This window comes from Ochlerotatus camptorhynchus, unplaced genomic scaffold, assembly GCF_037179485.1.
Source record: "Ochlerotatus camptorhynchus isolate MF236.1 unplaced genomic scaffold, CSIRO-AGI_Acam_v1.1 ptg000070l, whole genome shotgun sequence".
Classification (NCBI taxonomy): Eukaryota; Metazoa; Arthropoda; class Insecta; order Diptera; family Culicidae; genus Ochlerotatus; species Ochlerotatus camptorhynchus.
In genome coordinates this window covers 4,410,283-4,436,708 of record NW_027040560.1, presented here as the reverse complement: position 1 = coordinate 4,436,708, position 26,426 = coordinate 4,410,283, and the positions used below count along the sequence as shown (strand labels likewise).

The 26,426-nt window shown below is 43.7% G+C and overlaps 2 protein-coding genes across 2 annotated transcripts in view; one reads left to right on the top strand and one right to left on the bottom strand.

Moving 5' to 3' along the window:
* LOC135697445 (zinc finger protein 479-like) overlaps positions 1–26,426 on the top strand; it is a 322,329-nt gene that overhangs the window by 289,746 nt on the left and 6,157 nt on the right. The window lies entirely within an intron of this gene.
* LOC135697359 (uncharacterized) lies at positions 290–26,128 on the bottom strand. Its single transcript, XM_065216972.1, has 5 exons — positions 25,681–26,128; positions 24,757–25,169; positions 24,443–24,709; positions 23,295–24,011; positions 290–322 (listed from the first exon to the last, which is right to left on the bottom strand). The coding sequence occupies exons 1-5, from the start codon at positions 26,126–26,128 to the stop codon at positions 290–292; spliced, it is 1,878 nt and encodes a 625-aa protein (XP_065073044.1).

Below are 26,426 nucleotides of genomic sequence, written 5' to 3'. Positions count from 1 at the left end.
TGAAAATCCGCAGACAGTGTATGAGCAAGTCAAACGCGAAAACCCCAGAGTTAAAAAAATATGAATGGAAAAGTTTTAAAAATCCCTAACTTTGAAAAAGTTACAGATATTGGACTTAGAAAAATAAGAAAGATCCTAGACATAGAATTGATTATTAAAGATTCTTCTACCTCAATAATTCCAATTTTCATACGATGATGATGATGATGATGATATGGAACTACCAGTCACTGTAACAAGACAACTGTCGACTTCCATCGCTGTTCGACTTGATCAAGTTTAATAACCTCTAATTGTACTCAACCTGCCATTGTATGAAGGGCTAAAACGGTTTGGGTGAATCCATGGGCAACATAGCCCTCGTGTATCCACGGGATAAATGAAAATCTTCTTTCAACAACAGGATCATACAACCGGTCAAAAAACAGGCCATCGAACAGGAGGATGTCCCAAATGAGTGGGGAGAAGAGCCCACCCTATACTCACGAAATGTTAAAGACAGGGAGTTGGCATTTCCGCCCTACCCATCCATTTCGCTTCCATCGGGTGTCCTGGTGGAATATAGGCTATGAGAAAAATAAAGGAAAGATCTCACCCGATATGTTGCAAAGCAATCCATGACATCACGATGATTTCGAAGAGCACGGCTTCAGTTCAACAGTTCACAGTCTGGAAGACGCATGCTGCGTTTTGATCTGTCATACCGACATTCACAGGGAGGCCAGACCTACCGGTAATCCTAGCCTTACGTTCATATAAAACTCGAATTCATAAAGCAGCTTCTTAGAAACCACGATCCCCAACTACGCCTCTGTCCCGGAGGACGCTGAGAGGAAACTGGTGTGATCTGCTGATGCGTACATGATTTAATCATCCGCGGGGCAAACTATTGTGATGTGTGCTCGCTGCTTGGTCACTCTGACACGATCCAGATCGAGCAATTTTGTTTCTTCTCTCAAGCACTTGCTTCCGGCTGTCGATGGTTGGCGGTGTCAACAACAATGCCACCACGTACTAAAGGCCTCTAGGTGTACGGAACGCAACGGAAGGGAAGGGAAGCCTCGAATTAACTGCCATGCAGCAGCCTACCTACCTGCCGCGACGCCAACAACACTGGCTGCCGCGAGGCATAAACCAATTTGCTCAAATATTTATATCGTGTTGACAAGCGCTGGCATGGATTACATCTGGTCACCAAGCGGTGGGCACCATCTCATGATATGCTGCCGGTGGTGGAAAGGCGAGTGGGTGCCGGCCGGCACGTGCTGATAAAGATATTTCCGAGCTAGTTATAGTATCACGCCGAAAACCGCAAAAAGTGCGACCGCGTGCTCCCATCCCATATGGCCTCTTATCAACGACACCACCGCCGTCCAATGTTTGGACTTGGAGACTTCGAGACGGCTGTAATCAAAAAGTTGCAATTCTGAGTGTGAGTATTTATAGCTCGTTGACCCGTCCAAGTAGGCCAGGAGGAAAAATGGCGAACACGCCTGCTACGGTTAAATTCCACCTGCAGCGATGATCGGTCGAGTGTTGTGATACCGGCACTCGGGATAAAGGGGGCCTAAAAAAATATACACCCCACGATCGAGACTCTCACGCTCGCTGAATTCAATTGCGTGAGGCTGCAAATTGAAGATAACAGTTTGTCATAGATAATGGGGGCTCTGTGTCTCGTACGAAAGACTAAGGATCCTTTCATCATTAATGAACGCTGCTCTCGACCTGCCCTGGCCGGTGTTGAACGTACAGTTAAGTATACTTATAGATTGAAAAATTTGCAAACGATCAGGCGCGAGGTCTTATCGGTTCTCATGTAAATGCACACCTCTTTCAGCCCACTGACCAAGGAAGGTTCGATCGGCCGATCGCTCGCTGGGTGTGCTGGAGAACTTCCAGCCGTCTATGCATGCCATTCACTCGGTTGGTCCCGGAGATCACGCTTTTCGGTGCATGAGTCAGGCCGATCGGATCGTTGCTGAGACCTTCGCACGATAATGCAATGAAGTCTTGAATGGTTTGTCATTTTATTAATCTTAATCTGTAGAATTAATACGACTTATAGAGCTTTCGTTCTCGCGGGAGCAATAGTAGGCCGGAAAACCGGAAAGCTCCGTATACGTCAATTTGACATTATTCAGTGTCCAATCGATCCAAATTTCGCATTCCTCGCCGAGGTTGGCAAAAGGCAAACCCGCACCCAGTTATGGTGGGATCAGGTTTCCTCCGGCGGACGAGTCACGCTATCATCATCACTCCGCGCAACTGTTAATTGATATGTCTTTCACGCTTTCGCCGTTGGTCGTCGTCTCGATTGCGCTCAGGTGATAATTGTCCCAAAAATGGCCGCGACCCGTGAAAGGTTCGGGGAAAATCGTCCCGCCGTCATCCTGATTTGGCAATCGCGCACACATCAACGCGGGGACCCATATAATGAGTTAATTAAGATCGGTCATAACTGATGAGGACGCGGAGAACGTAGAGCAGGAGAAGAACAGCCAGTCTAGTTCGTCGGACAAACTGTTCCTCGCAGCAGGCGGGTGCTGATAGCCTACTAAAAAAAGCTAAAAGCAGAGCATCGCCTGCTTGGATGCAGCGCGAGTTCGTGACACTTTTTATATTGCACACCGTGGCGGCGGCGTGCGATCGAGACTCGCGCGGAATGTGTAGCATAAGTATAGCAGCCCTGAGATGGGTTTAGAGTCAGAGAAAGGAGCCAGATGTGGGAAACACTGTTGTAGTGAACAGGAAAAAAAAATACACAATTTTATGTTTTAATTGTGATATCGTCCGACAACAGCGCAGTAGCGCAATACGGCTTTTTCGCCTTATCGGAAGTCGATCTGTGAACGAACCGCCAAAGTATGGCAAACGAAGTGTAGCTCCGTAGCTTGGTTTGGTATTTTTTTTTCTTCTTCCGCCGAGCGAATAGAAAAGTTTATTGGAATAATGGGACTTAATTAGCCTATTATTTTCAGGAGACCCCGCGGATCGCGGCGAGATGTCGTTGTCATTGCGCTGGCTGGTCGGTTCCCGGTAGGGGACACAACGAAATTGAGATGTTAGCAGCTTGTACAGCGAGAGCGAGCTGTTTTCCGATGAAGGAAAAAAAAACGAGCAGATCTAGATTATCTAAGCAGGCCCCGAGATTGCTTACATAATTGTTTTTGTATGGTAAATATTGATTCCAACCTTAAATGGCAAAGCAGACTGCGATCGGGCTGCAGATTTGACCTGATTCGAACGAGATAATCGGAAGGGGTTTTACGACGCAAAGTAATATGGGAAAAATCTGAGATTAATCATTGGAATTTCATTTGAATTTCTAATGCCGATCGTTGTGATCAGTGGATGCTGTAGGTTGGTTCTCGGAGATTTAGATTTTTTTTTACTAGCTTTGAACTAAGACATTTTATGATTAATCCGACCGTGGATAGTATGCCCGATTCGTCCCAAGATAATCATGCCTAAGTAAATTACTTTATAAGCAAAACTTCGTTTCGTCATTTCGTCACAGCAATTTCAACATTCTTCCAGTGCCATGAGGTTGGACATTCCAGAAACATTGCCACCTTCCCAAACACAGCCGAGAATAATACGTTATTGCCACCAGGGATCCAGGTGTGTTTTGAAGCGGGGGTGGATTTGTTCAAATTTATTCAATTGAGTCTTTTGAAAAGTTCAGGGAAATTGAGGGAACATTCACTACCAGTGCTGGTTACTCACTGATTTGTTCCCTGTAAGAAAAGTCCATAATTGTGTGTAATTTGAGCTTTTACACTAAATTCAAAATCGGAATCAATCAGGCTAAGTGTCCTCTGCTGTCCGAAAAAGTCGACCCTTGGTCACACTTCGCCAGCCTCGTGGTCTGCGAAGGGTCCGCAGTTCGCCTTCTACTTGGTCGATCCACCTTGCCCGCTTCGCGCCTCTTCTTCTTGTTCCTGTTGGGTCGCTTTCTAGAACCATTTTCACTGGGTCGTCGTGTGGCATTTTTACGACGTGCCCAGCCCACCGTAGTCGCCCAATTTTTGCAATGTGGACGATGGATGGTTCTCCCAGCAGCTGGTGCAATTGGTGGTTCATTCGCCTCCTCCACGTTCCGTCATCCATCTGCACTCCACCGTAGATGGTACGCAACACCTTCCGTTCGAAAACACCAAGGGCGTGTTGGTCCTCCACGAGCATAGTCCAGGTCTCGTGGCCGTAGGTCTAATCAGCGTTTTGTAGACAGTCAACTTCGTGCGGCGGCGTCCAAAGTAGGCACGATTCCCTGCCATAATGCGTCTTTGAATTTCTCTGCTGGTATCATTTTCGGCGGTCACCAGTGAGCCCAGATACACGAACTCATCGACCACCTCGATTTCGTCACCGTCAATCTGAACCCGGGGTGGGAGGCTAATATTGTCTTCCCTAGAACCTCTTCGTTTCATGTATTTTGCCTTTGATGCGTTGATGGCAAGTCCAATCCGCCTAGCTTCAGCCTTCAGTCTGATGTACGTTTCCGCCGTCGTCTCAAAGTTCCGTGCCATGATGTCGATGTCATCGGCAAAGCCAAGAAGCTGGATGGGCTTCCTGGAGATCGTGCCACTCGTGTCTATTACAGCTCTTCTGATCACACCTTCAAAGGCGATGTTAAATAGCAGCCACGAAAGTCAAGGTGATGGACTTAACCCCCTTCGAGATTCAAATGGACTCGAGAGTGTCCCCGATACTCGAACAACGCACATCACTCGATCCATCGTCGAGTCCTTGACTAATCGGATCAGTTTATCCGGAAATCCGTACTCGTGCATAATCTGCCATATTTGAAATTGCCGATTTGAAACCGATGAGCAAATGATGTGTGGGAACGTTGTATTCGCGGCATTTCTGCAGGGAAAGTGCTTCAGGGAAACTACGAGAACTTTTCAGAAGTTCTAAGAATATATGATCTCTCCATGAAACCTATTGGCTATTCAAGAAGTTCCAGATCAACTTCGACCTATCTCCGGAAGAACCGGAAGAATCGATGAGCTACCTCCCCCTCTCACATAGGGATGCCTACAACGAAAAAAAAAATGGTGATGAGTTGTCGCCGAGGTTGTTCCTTGGTGGATAATGGGCCAAAATTCGTGAAAAATATAATAGTAAGTGATTAGTAATATTCGCCAGGATCGAACAAAATTTTTTAATAGTAAACAAAAGTTCTCGCATAAAAAGGTCAATCAGTAATCGTGAAAGACGATTGAATTATGCAAGGTATGAACAGAATTTTTCAGAAGGGAGGCAAATACTTGGGAAGGAATATGTTATCGTGTGATAGATCAAGATCGTGAGGATCGATCAAGATCGTGAGGGTCGATCAAGATCGTGAGGGTCGATAAAGATCGTGAGGGTCGATCAGGATCGTGAGGGTCGATCAGAGTCGTGAGGGTCGATCAAAATCATGAGAACGATTAATTTTTACAAGAAGCGATTGAAGCCTATTGTAATGAGCAATACATCTTTCTAAATAAACATAAACATATTGGTATGCTGATTTGGGGTATGGGGTTACTGTGTGACATAATTATGCTGGGATATTCCTGGTGTATAAAGAAGTGAATTATTGTTGGTTTTGTTATATTGGTTGTTACAGATGGATGATACGAGACCAATGCCTCAATTCAGGTGCGAAGATATTGCAAAACCAAGGCTGCACCACGAGTGGAATGACTGGAAAAGTGGGTTAGAAAGATACTTTGATGCAAACGACATTACTGATCAATACAAGAAGAGGGCCAAGCTTCTATATCTGGGAGAACCACAGCTCGACAAAGTGTTTATCAACCTTCCGGAAGGGAATAAATTTCCATTGGTCGCTACTGAAAAGAAGTATTATGACGTGGCCGTTGCAGCGCTTGACAACTATTTCCAACCAGTTAAGCAAGACATCCTTGAGCGTCACCGCTTGCGCCAGATGAAGCAACTACCTGGTGAAAAGTTTACCCATTACATGGTAGCATAGTCTTTCTTCAACAAATTTATTAACTTTTGCTAAATGAAATATTCATAATATTGTAGGTTCGTCTTAGACAACAAGCTGCTTTGTGTGGTTTTGATAAATATGCAAAAACGACGAAGCAAGTTTTAACGGAAATAATGATAACGGATGTCATTGTAGAAGGTTGCCTGTCTGTCGATCTTCGGCGACGTATGCTGTTAAAAGATCGGACGTTAGATGAAATTGAAGAAATCGCTTCTGGCCTCGAAGGCGTCGATTCTCAAATTCAGGACCTTACAGTAATGACCAAGGATAGTGCTACTGCTGAAAAGGTGTACAAGGTTAGTGGACGACCGATACAGACGTTCAGACGCCCACAAATGTCTTCTGCCAGGAACGAGGTGGGACGTCATCATCGGGAACGTCAGCCTACACGTTTTGCCTCAAATGTCGTATGCTTCAACTGCGGCAAGTCAGGGCATATTGCATCTTCTGATTCCTGTCCCGCGAAAGGATTACAATGCAGGAACTGCAAACGGTTCGGGCACTTCGAATTTAAATGCAAATCGGCTCTCGCTCCTTCAAACCCAAGTCGGTCGTCTTACCATCCACCAAGTAAAAAGATTCGAGTAGTTGAGCATCAGGAATCTAAAGGTTCCGAAGGGGGAAAAGTCTATTACGCCTTTTTCGGCGGTAATCAAACAAACATGCTGAAATTCGTCGTAGGAGGTGTGGCTTTGGAGATGTTAATTGATTCAGGAGCGGATGCTAACTTGGTGACTGCAGAAGCGTGGGAGGATTTGAAACAAGCCGGTATTCGTATTTCCAGTTCAACGAAGGATTCCGATCGTTCTTTTCTTGCGTATGGTAGCCGTAGTCCACTTGCAGTCCATGGGATGTTCACGGCTGAAATTAAAATTCACGACAGAGCCGCGTTTGCTGAATTCTACGTTGTAGAAAAGGGGCCAACTTGCTTGTTAGGGGATGCCACCGCAAAGCAGTTACATGTTTTGAAGGTTGGCATTGATCTGAACCATGTTCAGGAGGTGGAACCATTCGCGTGTATTAAAGATGTTGAAGTCCACATTCATATGGAGCAGGATGCAAAACCTGTGGTTCAGCCCGTCAGAAGGCTGCCTATTCCTCTTGAAGCTGAAGTCAACCGTAAGCTAGAAGAAATGTTAAGCCGCGATATCATCGAGGTGAAATCGGGCCCTACGTCATGGGTCTCTCCGTTAGTAGTTGTTGCTAAGGCTAATGGAGGACTGCGGTTGTGCGTGGATCTACGAAGAGTAAACCATGCCGTGCAACGAGAACATAACCCAATCCCGGTAATTGAACAAATACTGGCGCGTATTGGAAATGGTGCTGTATGGAGTAAGTTGGATATCAAAGATTCTTTCCTTCAAGTTCTGGTTGCTGCTGAGTCTCCAGATATTCTCACGTTCATAACTGAAAAGGGGTTATTTAGATTTAGGAGGCTGCCATTTGGCTTAATAACGGCACCTGAAATTTTTCAAAGAGTAATTGATGAAATCCTCTGTGGATGCGAGGGTACTCATTGGTACCTCGATGATATGTTTGTGGAAGGTAAAAATCTGGAAGAGCATGACATCAGGCTTGAGAAAGTTATGACCAAACTAACGGATCGAGAAGTACAGCTAAATTTGAAGAAATGTCATTTCAGGGCTAAAGAAATAGAGTTTCTTGGTCATAAGATAATATAATATATAGCACCTTCCGACACAAAGGTCCGTATTTTTTGCTGAAAAGTACCAGCAAGTCAATTGCAATAGAAGATTTTTCACTGATGGATCACGCATTGATGGATCCCCTGGCTTCGGCAGTACTCAACCGCCTTTCGGAAACTTCAGGAACCTTGTTCCGTTTATGTTGCTGAGCTATCAGCAATCAACTTCGCATTGGGGATGATTTCCGACATGCCCATAGACCAATACTTCATCTTCTCGGATAGTCTCAGTTCGATCGATGAAAACTCATCTTATTTCCTTTCAAAGGTAAGGGAGCAGATGAGTGTGCTGGTCGAAAGATTATATATGATTACCTTTGTATGGGTCCCCTCACATTGCTCAATCCCAGGCAGACTCTCTCGGAAAGGTGGGCGCACAACAAGAAGAATTTTACATGATGCATTTTTCCCATTAGTACGACAGAGTTCTCTTTTAAGTTGGCAAAACGATTTGACAAGTAATTCTCTTGGGCGGTAGTTACATTCCATTATTCCTAATGCTTCTTCTAGAGCGTGGTTCAAACGTCTGAATGTGAGTCGGGACTTCATTCGCGTCAAGACTTATGTCCAACCACTACTCGCTAGACGCACATCTCTACAGAATAAACCTCGTTGACAGCAATATAAATATATATTGGTATTGCCAGGGTAATGATGCCTCCTCTCCTTACTTCCGTGAAGTAAGAGATGTATTGGGAACCCGTGATCTTGCCTACATGCAGGCAACCTACGAATTCCTTTGTATGATGTGACCATCCCCTCCTTTCCAAACAATTTCCAACCATTGTGTCCCTTATCCTCCTGTCTCTGCTCTACTTGCCCCTGCCTAGTCAGGATTTGGTCAACCGTCCGAGAGTAGTATCTGAAGGAGGCTTCAGAAACCAGTTTCCTACCTAGCTCCTTCCAATCGGAATGGCTACCCATTAACCTCGAGCCCGCCACGAGTAATTGGTACCCAATACTAATCTAGAACTACTACTGTTTAAAATGTAAATTCTAACATTTGGCTCCGCAAAGTGTCACACACGACTAAGCCTAGTAAATAAACGAACTAGTTAAAAAAAGTTCAGAGAACTTAAGCAAAATTGTGGAAACTTTAAAAAATCCAAAAATCTCTGGGAAGTTAGGTCTAGAGATTTTCTGTGCAGCTTAAGCAACTTAAGGGCAGAGTCAATAACTTCAGAAAAGTCCAAACTTTCCGGGAATTAAAAGATGAAGATCCGGAAATTTTAGGAAATTACAGAGATTTTCGAGGAAGTTTAAGGATTACAGCCAGAATACAGTCATGGTTTCTATATTTATATGGATCCTGGAGACAACAGAAGGGTCCTAGAAAGATCCAGAACATCCGTAAAAGTGGCCAATCCACGAAACTGATCCTAGAGCTCCGCGTTTTTTTTTGGAAACATTAGGAAATAATTTGGGGTCGTGACATAAACATGGACCTAGTTGGCCATGGGACCGTTCTCCGGAAGATTCAGAACATAAGTAAAAGTGGTCAATTCATCAAAGTGATCCTAGAGCTCCGCGTTTTTTTTTAACATTAGGATCTGTGATATAAGAATGAATTTGGGGTCGTGACATAAACATGAACTCAGATGGCCTTCGGACTATCCTCCGGAAGATCCGGAACATCCGTAAAAGTGGTCAGTCTATGAAACTGATCCTAGAGCTCCGCAGTTTTTTCGAAAATACTTGGAACTGTCATATATAAATTATTTTGGGGTCATGACTTAAACATGCACCTCCGAAAGATCTGAAACATTCTTAAAAATGGTCAATCCACGAAACTGATCCTAGAGTTCCACGGTTTTTTCGAAAGCATTTGGAACTGTGATATATGAAAGAATGTGTGGTCATGACATAAACATGGACCCGGACAGCCATGGAGCTGTCCTCTGGTAGGTCCGGAACATCCGTAAAAAGGTAAATCAATGAAACTGATCCTAGAGCTCCGTAGTTTTTTTTTCAAAAACATTAGGAACTGTCATATAAGAATGAATTTGGGGTCGTGACATAAACATGTAACTGGATGGCCATGCGATCATCGTCTGGTAGATCTAGAACATCAGAAAAATGTTCAATCCACGAAACTGATCCAAGAGTTCCATGATTTTTTTTCTAAAACACGTGGAACTGTGATATAAGAAATAAAGGTCGTAACATAATCATGGGACCGAATGGGACCGTCCTCCAGAAGATCTGTAAATGGTCCATCCATGATACTGATTCTAGAGATCCGCTGTTTTTTCGAAAACACTTCTCAAGATATATGAAAGAATTTGGGATCGTGACATAAACATGGACCTAGATGACCATTGGACCGTCCTCCGGAAGATTCGGAACATCCGTAAAAGTGGTTCATCCAAGAAACTGTGAAAAACCGCGGTTTTTTTTCGAAAAGTCTTGGAACTGTACTCCGAAAGATCCGCAACATCCGTAAATTCGTTAATCTGAGAAACTGATCCTAGAGCTTTGCAGTTCTTTTTTAAACACGTGGAACTGTGATATAAGAAAGAATTTTGAGTCGTGACGTACAATTTTATCCAGATGGCCATAGCACCATCCTATGGAAGATCCTGAACATCCGTAAAAGTGGTAAAGCCATGAAACTGATCCTAGAGCTCCACAGTTGTTTTTTTTTCAAAAATATTAGGCACTGTGATATAAGAATGAATTTGGGGTCGTAACATAAACATGGCCCGGATGGCTACGGATATTCTGGAGAACCGTTCCGTTGTCTCCAGGATCCATATATATATAGAAACCATGACTGTATTCTGGCTAATTATGAAAATGTGTGCCCATTAATCTAAATTATAGATCTTAAGCCACTTGCAAAACCCATGAAAACACCTTTTTAAAAAACGTGTAACGACTCTTTTCACTTTACTAATAAGTAGACGACCCTATTTTCAATCTTTTCACAATCAAAATAATCTGCAGACCCTAAGAATTCTAGAGGTACCAACATTTTTGAAATCCATCAAGAAATGGTAAAGCTATACTATTGCAAACTTGCTGTTACACGTTTTTCGGAGGCATCGTATTCGGAGTGTTAATATCAGGAAAATTGATGGAACGATAAAGAAGTTTCGAGGTCTTCTTGAAAATTTAGGGAGCTTCATGAGAAGACAAAAATTTCATGTAAGTGTGTGATATTCAGAGTAGTTTAAAAATTTTTATGGGTAGTAGTTTCGAAATCTATAGGAAAAAAATACTTCAGGCCGTTAAATTTTCTTCAGAATTCAAGAAGTTCCGAAATTTTTTGGGCAGCTCCAATAACTCCAAAAAAGTACGGAAAGCTTCAGAAAAGTCTTTCTGGAAACTTTAAATATTTTCAAGAATTGATAACTTTAAATATTTTCAAGAATTGATAAGCGCTTGAACACGATGACAATCCTCAATCGAGTGAACTATCACGTATGGCTTAAGATCATCTGCATAAACGAGCTTGCATTTAACTCCCAACAAAGCTGCTACATCGTTGAAGAATGACGTAAACAAAAGTGGACCCAGGTTACTTCCCTGAGGTACTCCAGAGGTGCTGGTAAACGTAGAAGAGACACAAGATCCTAGTCGTACTCAAAGAGTTCGTCCAGTTAAGTAGGAATGTAACCACGACCTAAGTTGCTCAGACGCTCCTAGTCGGGAAAGCTTGCATAACAAAACCTTCTGGTCGATTTTGTCGAATGCGGCTTTTAGATCAGTATAAATGACGTCGACTTGTGCCTTATTCTCCATCGCGGTGATGCATGTACTGGTGAAATGCTAAAGGTTAGTAGCTACCGATCTACCGGGAATAAATCCATGCTGGTCAGTTGAAATGTAGTACTTCGAGCGATTCAGAACAAATTCGCTCAAGATGATCTCAAACAGTTTGGACGCTGCCGAAAGACTGGTGAAAACAGGAAACATATAGGACTGCTTCCACAATGTTGGGAATTTTCCTTGCTCAAAGGATGCATTAAATATGGCTGCCAAGGCACACACCACTGACTGCCGGAATTCTATCTGGACCTGGAGAGAGTGAGGTTTTTAGTCTCCTCGCTGCTGAAAGTACCATATCCCGAGTTACTTCGAATGTGCTCAGTTCCACTAAGTCACTAGGCGTATCAGAGGCAGCAGATTCAGCTTCAACGTCACTTGTCATATCTTTATCGAAGACAGATGCACGTTGCAAGCTGGGTAAGATGACCAGTCAAGTGAAGCAGGTAACGACAGAATTAAGGAAGGGTGGTGAGCAGCAATCGGTAATAGCGGCACAGCGGATTCGTCGATATCGAAATCATTTTCATCGTTGCAAAATACCAAATCCAGCGTGCGGCCAAGTTCATTTCGGAATGTATTGTGTTGACTGAGATTAACGAAATCCATTCCATCAACGAGAGCAACACTTGCAGCGGTCAGTGAAGATGTTTCGGTGATGTAGACCCTGTTGTCATCGATTCCCCACTGAAGACGAGGCATCTTATCATCACAGTCACAATCAGCGAAACACGTTGAAGCCAGGTCCAAAAAGTCTGACTCGAATTGATGCTATCGTCAAGTCCGGTTTCAATCAAGATGATAACGTCATACTCGCAACCAGCAGCAGCCAGGAATAGATCGTCAATTTTTGTCCGAATACCTCGTACATTTTGGTAGTACACCCAGATCCGATTTTCAGTCAAACCAACCGGTTGTTGCCCTTGAGGCGGTGAGGCGCTGGAAGCAACGGACGAATCAGGAGCGGAACTGGTGATGACACGAACATACTTGCCTTGAGTTGCGTGTTGGAAGACACCTTCTCCAAGCCCACACACAGGTCCAGGGCGACTGCAGGACGATGACTGGATTAACTCGACTGTGGAGGGAGAGGAAGGGGTTTCCGTAGTGCCAACTTCAATGCGTCCCAGAGTGTTCAGGTGACAGGCGGGCGATGCATGGTTGATGGTTGGTAAAGCGCTAGAACCAATGAACGAATCAGGAGCGGGACTGATCATGACACGATCATACTTGCCTTGAATTGTAGGTTGGAAGACCCCTTTCCAAACCCACACACAGGTCCAGGACGACTGCAGAACAATGACTGGATTAACTCGACTGTGGCGGGAGAAGAAGAGGCTTCCGTAGTGCTAACTTCAATGCGTTTCAGAGTGTTCAGGTGACTGACCATTCGAGAAACTACAAGATCTCTTCCAAAGGCGTCTCAAACACTACATCGGCTGCAGCAAGTTCCTGGGACACGCACCTAAGAACACTGCGGTGTCTGCGGGAATATATAGGCCGACCACCTGGCAGCTTCCGGAAGAGAAGTTCCTACGCATGATTTAAGACACTGGGCTTCAAAATTGATCTGGGACTCCTTGTCGGTCGATTGGCTTCACTGAAACTTTCATCCGAAAGATCAAGCAGGATACACAACCTGGGACCTGGGACCCTCGAGTACGCAGATCGTGATGTCTCGCCTAAGAATGGGCACACCAACATTTCCCTTAATTTCTCTGGGAACGGTTCTTTCCGCAGGATATGCGACATCTGTCATGTCCCGCACACAGTAGAGCACATCATATCTCACTGCCCACTATATGAGGTGTCCCGCGAATTTTATGAAATACCGGGACCCGGTACACCTGATCAGAACCGCGGCATTGCTCGGTTTTCTCCGAGAAGTTGGACTACTAGAAAGCATCTAGCACTTGTCTCTTGAACCCGATATGATTTTGTACAACGCCACAAAGACCAACCTTAGCTTCTCAGCTGAAAACGAACAATACCCAACCTTCTTTCTATTTATCATATCGACAACATCAACTGGATGCTATGACAGAAACAACTCTGATTTTGGGGAGGGCTCTCTTTTTCAAAACTCTGTTATTTGGGGGCTCCCTTATGGGGCTTCCACCCTAAACTCTGTAACTTGGGGAACTCCACTCTGGAGTCCCACCCCATTACAAGCTTTGTAACTACGGGGAATCCCTTCCGGAGCCTCCAGCTTCGTACGAGACAAACCAGCTCACGGCTGAAAGTCTCGTTAATAAAGAAAACTAAACTAAACTGTAAATTTCACCTTTCAGTGAGTGACAATCAGCGTCGCTGATTGTGACTCTCTGAAAGTGAAATTGACAGATTTGCCGTAGTTTCACGGAAATGACTTCGTCATTGTGTCAGTTTTTTATTTTGATTCATTCAAAAAGTGCTTCAATTTTGGGATGATTCACGCCGAAAAGTAAACCATAATTTTCGATCGTAATTCCACAGCAAATCAATTCCGAACGTTTCCATGGAACGTCACGGGATTTTAACGATGCATTTTATTGCTCATGATCCATACCAACAAAAAAAAAAAAAAAAAACCAAAAATCATTTGGCAGTGGTTGGGTACCTGCATAGTGTTTACCGTTGATCGTTGGAATGTGTCTGTAGTACACGTTACGGTCGTAAAAAAAAAGCAAATTTGACTGTTTTTTTCTTCACCTCCAGACGCCGCCGCTTCTGACGACTGTCTGCTTGTTTTACTCCAAATTTAATAGCTTTGCAAGCTACAACTAGATCTGAAGCAGCAGGTAACATTAACTACAACAATTTAAACGGAATTACGAAAAAAGGAACCGCCTGCTCCACGGTTGGGCTATTAGTATTCACGTCCGATTGCTCCTGTTTAAGGTGGAATTCAAGCGCCAGAGAGTTTAAAACGTGCATTTTAATTGTTGCCGGCGAAGTCGTCAAAAAGTTCTGCCAGGGCGCCAACCGTCGAACAATCGCAGCAAGCGCTGACGAGGAAATACCCATATGTTGACAAAGTCGAAAAAAAAGGAAAACCGTATCGCAGGGATCATAGATGGCCTAGGATAGGGTGCATGTGGGTTCCCACAGCAACCAACCGGCGCGAGAAGTGCATAATTCGCACGGCTGTCGTTACGGAAAGGTTAATGGATTTTATCGGAGCAGATTGATCGCTGTTGCTGTTGCTGCTGCTGGGCTGTCGAGCTGCGATTGAGCGCCAGCTTTCTGCCAACTTGGAAGGGAGATAAAAGTTTAGAATTTTAAGCAGACACACACAAGTCGACTAACGAGTTGCCGGTCGTCGTCGTCTTCGCCGTCGTCGATCGACGAGGATGATGTTCTAAATTAGCGCACATCCATCTAGTTTGCATATTGATGCTATCGCAATATATCTTGCTGTTTGTTGGCGGTTTTCGATTTGTACAGTCGAAGCCAGCGGTTCTTTTCAACTCTTGATTTTTTTTTCTGCGACAGTTCCGCGTCCGTTGACTCACAATAGGGCGACTGAGCTGACCCTGGTGAACTATTATTCCGAACCATACTAGCCAAATGGCTCCGGTCCGGGATGGTGATAATTCGTCGAAAATTGATCACCCGAACCATAAATTATTCACCGATCCTGTCTGAAATCACTTCCAGCTTAATCCAATTAACGACTTCTTTTTCGGTCATCGGTGATCTGTCTGGAGAGGAGGAAGATGAGGCTGGGGTAGCAGAACATGAAAAGCACAGTTTAAATCCTACTAATTAGTGCATTGTGTGTCTCCGTTTGGGGATCCGCGTTTGCTCTGCCAGACGATTTCCATCGAGGTGAACTTTACGAACCTGGGACGCCCCGACGACAACGATGAGGTGATCGATGTTTACGATCCAGTTTGAAAATCTTCTAATTAAAGACCTCCCCATCGATGGATTCGGTCGGGAACATTCCTAGGATGACATCAGCGCAGCAGAAATGTCAGTCGGCGATGCAAACTGCCTAACCATTGGGTTCCGAGAGCGACCCGCGAGGTCGTAACATAACAAACAATAAAATAGCTCAATTAATTATCCGTTGATCGTCTTCGGTGTTTCGGTTGTTGTCGTTGCTGCCATTGTCAACAAATACGGCGAGAAGAAGAGATTTCGAAGATATGTGGGAGCCATCGGCGCGATCATCGAAGTAGTCTTCGCTTTTTTTTTCCGTTCGCTGTATTCAGATTCAGATGACCACCACAAAAAGTCCCATCCCTAGTTGGCCGTGCACAGCGTTGACATTTAGTAGAGGGATTGATTAATAGCATCGTAGCGATCGTTTGCTGGATAAAGAGGTGGTTTTTGGGGCCACAGTTGGTATCGATTTCAGCTTTATTTCTCTCCGTTCTGTTGTTTTCGTAGATCGTTTTGTATTTTCTTGCTCTCCCCTCCCCAGAGACGACGACCGATGGACGGATAAAATCGGCATGGTTCTGCTGTAAAATTGGCATTGAACTTACCGGGAACTCTTACGAAAACGTCGATTACCGATTCAAGTCACGCTGCAAGTACCAGCCTAGTAGTGATAGTGACGCCACACGCACGTTGCATCGCTAATTGACCTACGGGATCGAGTTACGATTATGATCCTTCTTCATAATAAAAACGTGCGCGATGTGGTGGTGGTCACTCAACTCTTCTCGCAACCAGCCAAGAATGTCAACTATTTCGCGATCCATTCCCAGGCGCAGTGCAGGCCATGTGCTCTTGCGCTGGTTGAGTGACTCCCGGTGGGCGGAGCCGGACGCGATAACTCGCGAGAGCAGCAACCAGTCTCTCACTCTCGCGCACTCACCGCACCGTCACTCATAGAGAGTGAGCTCTTTCAACGCAAACGGCCATGCTTCCTCGTTTTATGCTTTATGATGACGCGATTTTGCTCTCTTCGCGGCCAGCTCAACATGCATACATTTTAAAACTATTATTATTATTTGCGCTGCCGTTGTTGTTTGGTATTCCACAGTTTGCCGAGGGGTCAATTCTTCCGTCAACCGAAAACCAACCGACTGAGATTGTGTGGCGATGAGGAAGAAAGACAGCGAAACAGAGAATGGGAAATCTTGTAAAACTGGATTCTGAGTCCCTGCATGGGATGGCTGGTGGATGCGCAGGAGAAGAAGAGCTCTGGGATAAAAGATTATGAAGAGTCAAGGATCGGTCGCTCCGCGAAGAAAAATGGATCCGCACAATGTCGTACCGGATAACACTGGTTGGTTGGTTGGTTGGTTGGTTAAAGCTATGGTTGGCAGGGCAACGCAGATTTCTGCGCTGTGATTCTAATCGAAATCTCCAGGCTCAGGCGCGTCGAGGGAAGAGAGAACTATGCGATAAAGTCGGTGCACCAGCAGCAGCACAGGAAGAAGGAGAAGGGCGGTGCAGAAGAATGAGAAAATAAGAGAAAGGAGCGATGAGGAATGTACTCACTCATCACTGTTTGGTGGATTGGGTTCCGTTCGTTCGTTTGGCTGGGAAAGGGTTTCCTCTTGTGTGGGGAATTTTTATCGCTTTGCGATGTTCCGGTTATCGGTTTTTGGCGGATTGTGCCGGGGTTGATGGTTTATGGCTGGGATGGAGATTTGCGAAAACTTTTGTATGGATAAGACAAGATTGAATGGCCTCTTCCTCCGAAATGATAAAGGGGAAGTGTTTGTCACTAGCCGGGGCAAGATTTATGGTTTTAATTACCTAGCTGGAAGTCGCTATTCGCGTGAATGATATGGTCTTTAAGATATGTGGTTGATTCTTTCGAATATTTGCAGTTTTGGCCGTTAAGAGTGTCTTGAGGTCGGACAAGTATTTTTCAATATTAATTGGCTTAAGGTTGGTTACCATCACTTGATTATAGATTTGAAACAAGTGCGGGTGGAAAAAGCAATCTATTCGACAGGCATCGACTGTAGTTGTGGACTATGAATGTGATCAACGTAGACTGGGTTCTATTGTAGGGGAATTTACGTATTCTCGTCAATCTAAGCAGTGTCCGCACTTCTATTAGCATTTTCTCAGCGTCACGCACATATATGACGTGTCTGTTGGTTTACATTCATCTGCTGCTTGCTTCTCTATCCATTCTAGTCGACAGAATTCTTCAAAACTGTTTGAAAGCGTTTTTACAACGCTCCAAACTTCTCAGGTGAGTGTGACTATTGTCGGCAGCCTCTTTTTCTTGGGCAACCTTCCCATTAGAACTGCGTGTTAACCAGTTGTTCTATTATCGGCAACTTGAAATCAACCCCATTTTAGAGTACGTATGCTTCATTTGAATAAAAATCTGGCATAACAGGACAGCTCAGACGTACACATACAATCAGATTGAAGCTGAAAGACTAAAGAATCGTTTGGATGCATTCAGGGAAGTGTGTTGATGGGAAAACATAGTGAAATTAACGTTTAAATTTTGGTTGCCGAAAACAGTCAATGGGTGCCGAAGCCGACATTGGCCCTATATACATATTTTCAGATATTTTCCATGGCATGCTGGGAGTTTGCTCTGTGTTATTCATCGATTCGTTGGGACCAAGATAGGAATTTTGACCAGTACCCCGTTCACACTATAGCCTATCTTGATATCTGAATCTATTCATCTAGTCTTCACTGGAAATTGTATGTATGACGTTTGATATCAAGATACGTAATAGTGTAGTGCGAACGTGGTATAAATTTGACGTTATTTATCGTGAAAATAAGTGTATTCTAGTATGTTGTTAGACATAAAATGTGTATTTTAACAAAAATTATTTGGTACCAAATACAGATATTATCTACTTACTTCATCCGTGAAGTTGAGTTTTACAAATTTGAGCGAGATACATAATGAATGTCAATATTTGAATTATAGAATTATACATACGATGATGACACTACGTGACCAGCGATCCGGGAAATTTGGAAAAACGAAAAGAAAAACCGGGTATTCGAAGCCATCGAGCGAAAACGGGAAACCGACGACAATTTAAAAAATTACTTCGTTCTCTTTCCGATAACAATAAGATTATGGACATTGAAAACATTTGAAGACCTTTGCACTGGACTATATTTTCTAGATTATTGATGAATTATTAAGAGAATTTTAGAAAGTAAAATTCCATGGAATTTTAGGAGATTCACCAAGGTCAAGGTGTTTCAGAGAAACTTTCCAAGGCAGTTTAGCGAAGAACTCCTAAAGAGTTTTGGCTAGAAGTCCAAGTCAATTGTGTGAGTTCAAGGTAGAATTTTAAAGTAAAGGGTGCCCCACATCAAATTACATCACGGAAAAAACGCTGTAGAAAACTACCCATTGGGTATTTTCTCTTGAAAACTTGGGTAGAAGTAGTTTAGAGTTTATTGTTTACACTATATTTTTTATCGCTGTCAGCTTTTCGAAAGTTGAAAAAATGGCTTCACCCGAAAAGCAACGTCGCGAATTGATTTTGCGCAAGCACCTGGAAAATCCTCAACTCTCTCATCGGGACATCGGAAAACAACTCGGAATCGTGAAGTCAACGGTGAGTCGTGTGATTAAACGTTACTGATCATCGAACGGAAGGAGAAATGCGGTCAGAATGGATGTTCTATTAGTGATCAAGATCACAAGCGTGTCGTGAAAGCGTTTAAGTGGAATCCCAATGCTTCGGTCAGGGACGTGGCCAAGTCTTCCGTTCAGAGAGCCAAGGACCGGGAGGGACTACATACGTACAAAGTGCAGAAGGCTTCAAAGGTGAAGAATGGCAAAATACGGTGGGAAAGTCATGGGCCCGGAAAATGTACACCCATATGCTGACGAAGTCTCTTTGTCTCATCATGGATAATAAGACTTACGTCAAGGCGGACTTCTGGAAGCTTCCGCGACTACTGTTCTTCACCGCCCAGTACAAGTTTGATGTTCCGGAGGAAGTAAGGAAGCAGAAACTTTCAAAGTTTGCCAAGAAATACATGATTTGGCAAGCGATCTGCTCATGCGGCAAACAGAGTGCGCCGTTCGTGACTACCGGGACTGCAAACGGGGAGATCTACCTCAAGAAGTGTCTACAGAAGCGTTTGCTTCCTCTTTAAAGCAACACGAGGGCCCTACGATCTTCTGGCCGGATCTAGCTTCGTGTCATTATTCAAATGTTGTCCTGGAGTGGTACGAAGCCAACGGGGTCACTATCGTACCCAAGGACAATGGCCCCCCTCAAAGCACCGGAACTAAGGCCCATCGAAAAATACTCGACTACGGAAGCATCCCAAGGAGGTCAAACCTGAGGAAGACATGAAGAAAAAGTGGATTTCCGTACAGAAGAAGCTAAAGGAAATGCTTGAGAACATTGGGCCGTATGAATAAAAAGAGTTTACTTCACTTTCCCGTGCTTTTCTTAAGGAAAAAGTAAAGTAAACGACCTATTCCAATAAAATCCTGTAAAGAGTTTTGAGCAAATTTTCAAGGCAGTTGAAACATTGAAAATTTTTGAAGACTTCGAACGCAGAACCAAATGTAAGATCCAAGAAAAATGCTACTGTCTTGGCAAGGTAAGTCAAGGAAGAACTCTCAAACAGATGTTCCTTGGTGAATTAGAACTTTGAATAAGAATAAGCTAAGGAAAACAACTCGGAAACTTTTCAATCGAGCAAAAGTTTCTGGACAGTGGGACCAATATAAAAAGGCCCTTATAGCATACACTAAAGAATTAAGGAAATCACGCAGAAGAACCTGGAGGTCTCACTGTGAAAACATTGTGAATACTCCAGATGTAGCCAAACTACAAAAAGTACTTTCTAAGGACCATTCAAATGGTCTTGGAAATTTAAAGAAAACAAATGGTAATTTTACTATTAATACAAAAGAAACCCTTGAAATAATGATGAAAACTCATTTCCCAGGTGTGGTGTCGAGTGATAATGTAGTAGGTACAGAAGAAAATTGTAGGCCATCCGGGACTACGACTGTAAATTCAGCCGTACTTAATACCATCTTCACACGAACTAAGTTTGAGTGGGCAGTGAACTCCTTCGAATCATTTAAATCTCCTGGAAAAGGTGGTATCTTTCCTGTATTTTTTCAGAAAGGTGGAGGAGTACTACTTGATTCCTTAACTAATATTTTTAAAGCTAGTTTAGTGCTTGGTCATACACCAAAAATATGGAGCCACGTTCGTGTTGTCTTTATTCCTAAAGCAGGCAAAAGAGACAAAACAAATCCAACATCGTTCAGACCAATAAGTCTTACATCTACCATGCTTAAAATCATGGAAAAGATAATAGACGAGTATATAAAATCAAAATATTTGCAAACGAGCCCTCTTAACAGGTCTCAATTTGCTTATCAATAAAACAAATCTACAGTCACAGCTTTACATAAACTGGTTACAAAAGTAGAAAATACTTTTGACAAAAAAGAAATTGCTCTCGTAGCATTTCTCGATGTAGAGGGCGCTTTTGATAATACATATTACAAATTTATAAAAAACTCCATGGAAAAAGGAACGTTGATCCTTGCACCCTGAATAATAGAGAAGTATCGGCTGACTTGGGAGAATCATCAATTACAATAAAGACCACTAGGGGGTGTCCTCAAGGAGGTGTATTGTCACCCTAATTATGGTCACTTGTTGTTGATGATCTTCTCAATAAACTAGTGGAAGAAGGCTTCGAAGTTATCGGGTTTGCTGATGACGTGGTCATAGTAGTTCGTGGAAAATTTGATCCCATCATCACAGATAGAATGCAATCTGCATTGAACTGCACATTTCAGTGGTGCCAAAATGAACCCATCCAAAACAGTTTTGGTCCCGTTCACTCGCAGAAGACAAGTAACACTCAAAAGTTTGTCAATTAATGGATCTATTATAAAATACTCGTCAAACGTAAAGTATCTGGGAGTCATTCTAGATGATAAACTTAATTGGAACTTACACTTAGAGCAGGTAATAATAAAAGAACACGAATGCTCTCTGGGTTAGTAAAAAAACATTTGGAAAAAATGGGGACTTAATCCTAAAATGATTCATTGGATCTACACGGTTATTGTAAGACCTAGAATAGTATACACTTCATTGGTTTGGTGGACTAAAACAAAGCAAAGCGTGACCCAGAAAAAGCTAGAAAAATTTCAACGTTTGGCCATAACAGGAGCAATGCACAGCACACCATCAAAGGCCATGGAGGCAGCTCTCAATATGCTCCCGCTGCATCAATACGTGCAAATGGAAGCTGGAAAAAGTGCACTAAGGCTGTGCAGAACAAACGTCTATCTTGAAGGCAATCTTTCAGGGCACCTTAGTATACTGAAAGATTTTCTCATTAATCCATTAGTAGTAATGAACGAAGACTGGATGGAAAAAAGGTTAAACCTAGATATACCATATAATGTAGTTAATGCTAACCGCGAAATATGGGAATTAGGAGGGCCAATAATTCCTCCAGGATCAATAATTTTCTACACAGATGGTTCAAAAATGAATGATAGCACTGGAGCTGGGATCACAGGCCCGGGGCTTAACGTTTCAATACCAATGGGAAGATGGACAACTGTTTTTCTTGCAGAAATTAAAGCTATCTTAGAGTGTGCATATATTTGTCGAAAAAGGAATTATCGACACACGTGAATCTGCATATTTTCTGATAGCCAGGCAGCATTGAATGCACTACAATCTTTCACATGCCAATCAAAACTGGTGTGGGAATGCATAATACTTCTGAAGCAACTGGCAGTCAAAAACCAGGTTTATCTGTACTGGGTACCAGGCCATTGCGGTATCGAAGGAAACGAAAAAGCCGATTTACTCGCTAGACAAGGCTCAAGTGTCCAATTATAGGACCAGAACCTTTCTGTTGGGTATCTAAATGTGTAATACAAATGGAAATGAAAAAAAAATGGGAAGACTATTATGATACAATCAAATTGGGCTGCTACGAATACTTCAAGGCAATCCAAATTGTTTATTACTCCAAACAAAGGAATTACGGAAAAAATACTAAATTTAAATAACAAATCACTAAACATACTTATTGGGCTACTTACGGGACACTGTCCCGTTAGATATCATTTGAAAAAGATAAATCGAAGTCAAACACATATCTGTAGGTTTTGTGACTGTGAAACAGAGACCTCTCAACATTTGCTCTGCGAATGTTCGGCACTATTCGTACACAGAAGACAATATTTCAACAAAAGCATACTAAGTCCTTCTGAGATTTGGTTAAAAAATCCCAAAATGATGATTGAATTCATTCTAAGAATCATACCAGATTGGGGTACTCCGCATTATCAGGCAACAACGGCAGTTACCCTAAATGGTAACTCGTTGTCCTGAACAGATGCGATACTAAACAGGGGTATACCACAATAGATCAGGGGTATACTGTTGGAATGCCAAAGGTGCTGAAAATGTCACGACACATGCTTTCCGTATTCTCTGCTGTGATCGATCTGCACACCCTGATTTCCGGCCATTTCGTGTAGGCATCAACCAGAATGAAGAAATAGCAGTCCATACACGGACCAGCAAAATCCGCATGGACACGTTGGAACGGCTCAGTAGCAGGCTCCCAGTAGTGTGGTTGAACTTTAGGCGGCACAGATAGAACGGATTGACATTCGGCGCAGTTTGCGATCATCTCCTCGATTTCCTTGTCCATACCGTTCCACCAGCAGTAGCCCCTTGCAAGTGAAGAATGCAGCTCTGTTAACACCCGCTTGCGAAGTTCTGCCGGCACGTATACACGAATCCCACGAAGAAGACATCTCTTCTGCAAGGAAAACTCAGACTGGTCGATTCCAAATCTGTACTTTCCATCGATGATTTGTCCATGTTTCAGTCCTTGGATTAGTGTACTCACAGACTTATCCGCGGCTGTTGCTTCAGAAAGTTCAGCTGCAGTCAACGGCAATGTATCTATTTGATTGATTTCTACGACGTCGGATTCCTCGATCACGTTTTCAGGATCCATACGCTTCAGTGGCATTCGGGATAGGGCATCAGCATTGGCATGGTCCGCCGACTTACGGAATCGAATTTCGTAGTCGAAGGACTGTAGATACGTAGCGTAATGCTGCATTCGAAGTGCAGACATCACTGGGAGGCCTTTACTCTCGCTAAATATCTTCGAAATTGCTTGATTTTCTGTAATCAGAACAAATTTCCGACCGTAGAGGTATTGGAAGAACTTTTTCACTCCCAATACGATTGCATACGCCTCCTTGTCTATCTGCATGTACCGTTGCTGAGTACGATTCAGAGTCTGCGATGCAAATTGTATGGGACGCTCGATACCGTTCGGAAAAATATGACTCAGCACAGCTCCCACACCGTACGGCGAGGCGTCGGTTGCTAGAACAAGTGGCAGATCAGAAGAGTAGTGTAACAGGCAGTTGTCCTTCTGCATTCGTTCCTTCACAGTTTCGAATGACCTTTCACAGTTCTTGGTCCAGTTATTCAGCGGATACAGCAAAGTACTGAGATTTTCGTAGAAGCGACCGTAATAGTTAACGAGTCCGACTAGTGAACGTACCTCGTCTTTGTTTTTCGGACGGGGCATGTTTAGAATCGCATCAACCTTTTGTTGGACCTTGTGGATACCGTCACGATCCATGAGGTACCCACAGTACTCGCATATTGTTCGGTGATTAGTTTTGATTGTTTCATGTTAGTATATAAGTGGAAATATTATGTGTAATTAGATATAAGTAACGTTCTACCCTTCAGCCAGGCCTGATGCCTGGCGGAGGTAATACAAAGTGAATAAAAGTAAATTTCTAGTGTTAGTCTACGGAAGAAAATAGAATTGTGTCCGCCGAAAACTAATCGCCCTATGGTCAATCTCCTCCAGTCATCAACACAACGTAGGGCCTAGTCGTATCCTGGCCATTTTTTCCGATTCACACGAATACCATAGTAACTCAGCCTGCGCATAACTTCTTCTAGTCGTTGCAAATGTATCGCGTCCGTGAACCCAGTTATTTTGATGTTATCGAGGAATACACTTACACCTTCGATGCCTTTCAGAATCGTTTCGATTTGACGCTGCCAAATCGCAGGAGTAGATGAAACGCCGTACATCAAGTGGTTCGGCCGGTACAGTCCACGATGTGTATTTAGTGTAAGAATCGCCCTATCTTCCTCAGCAACCTCCATTTGAAGATAGGCTTGCACGAGATCATATTTAGTGAACTTCTGGCCACCTGCCAGTGACGCGAAAAGCTCATCAATAGTTGGCAGGGGATGCTGATCCACTTTCAGATAGGGATTCACCGTCTGTTTGTAATCCCCACAGATACGCACACGGTTGTCAGCTTTTTTACCAGCACGATCGGTGTTGCCCAGCTACTGTAGTTCACTTTCGTAAGCACTCCTTCGGATTCCAACTTATTCAGTTCTTTGTCCACTATGGCTCGCAAGTTGAACGGAATCTTCCGGGCTTTCAGAAATACTGATTGAACATTCGGCTTCAAATGTAGCTTCGCCTGCACTGTCGAAATTTTCCCGATGGAATCCTCGAAAACCGTCGCATACTTCACGAAAATCTGTTTCAGGCACTCATCGGTATTACAATAACCAATCGCACGATCGATTACGTTCACTGGATCCGGCTTCTTCAAGATGACGTTCCAGTATACGTTCAATACTTTCAACCACTCTCTGCCCAGCAGTGGATGCTTCGAAGAATTCACCACGTACAACGGTAAGTTAATTCGTACTCCACGGTACTCGACGTCTGCATCAAGGACTCCCAATACACGAATGTCGGTTTCACAGTAACTAACGAGATTCAACGAACACTTCCGCAACTGAACCTCTTTGAAATGCTTACGGAAAAACTGCGAACTGATGATGCTAACGGGGCTTCCCGTGTCGATCTCGAACCGAATTGCAACACCGTTTACCGTGAGCAACCGACTTTGTGTTTAGTGTGCAAATCTCACCGAACGTAAACTCATTCGTATCACCAACATTTCCCTTAATATCACTACGCTGTTCAATGTAGTTTGTTTTACCTGCACTGGGTTTCGTTACTGAGCCTCCGGCATGGGTCTTGCCCGCGGAAGCCTTCTTCATACAAACCCGCTAAAGGTGCCCTTTAATGTTGCAATACGAGCACACGGTATTTTGATGTTTGCATGCCTTAGCTAGGTGCGATTTGTCCCCGCACCGATAGCAGTATTTTGCTCTCGCGGATTTGCCAGCAGTTGGAGAATTTCCACCCACTTTCTTATTGAAAACCTTACCTCGTAGGTGTTGAACAGCGTTTACTTCCGATTTCGAAATTGTGCCAGCAATTTCTGCTGCACCCTTCTGTGACAGCTCCATGCTGACAGCAATGTCCCTCGCATCGTTCATTGTTAGGTCCCTTCGTTCTACAAGACGTCCTCGAATATAATTCCGCTTCAAGCCGAACACTAGCTGGCTCCTCAGCGCTGTGTTCAGATAGTTACCGAAATTGCAGGTAACAGCAATACGACGAAGAGCCACAAGGTATTCGTCGATGGTCTCGTCCGGGGAAGTGGCATTCTTGTCTCCCTGACGACGGCACTTGAAGCGAAAGTTTTCGCTAATTTCCAGCGGCCTTGGGTCGAAATGCTGCTCGAGGGTATCTACGATCACTGGATAGGTTTTGGTCCGGGGATTGTCCGGCGCAATCTTGTCGCACAATGTCTCGTATGTTTCCGGCCCCATCAAATGGAGCAGCAGGATCCGACGTAGGTTTTCGTTAGCTACTGCGTAAATGGTGAAAGTCGAGTCTTTCTACCCATCTAGACCAGCGTGTTTTCTTCCGGTCGTACGCATCAATGTGGAAATTAGATGGCAGATTTCCACCAGCAGCAGCAGGAACAGGATCCGGATTCGGATTCGCCATCCTCGTCGCCAAAACTGTCGTACGGGGCGGAAAAGTAAATCGTGATCTTTATTTCGAGACGAGTTGAAACACGTTTTACTTTCTACGTTGTTTATTCAATACTAATTCGTGAAACAA

Coding starts and splice junctions, on each gene's coding strand:
- LOC135697359 (XM_065216972.1), bottom strand. CDS start 26,128: ATGGGGCCGGAAACATACGAGACATTGTGCGACAAGATTGCGCCGGAC. Junction 24,710..24,756: donor GGGCAACACCGATCGTGCTG/GTAAAAAAGCTG, acceptor GATTACAAACAG/ACGGTGAATCCCTATCTGAA. Junction 24,012..24,442: donor TTCTGAAAGGCATCGAAGGT/GTAAGTGTATTC, acceptor GTCCAACAAAAG/GTTGATGCGATTCTAAACAT.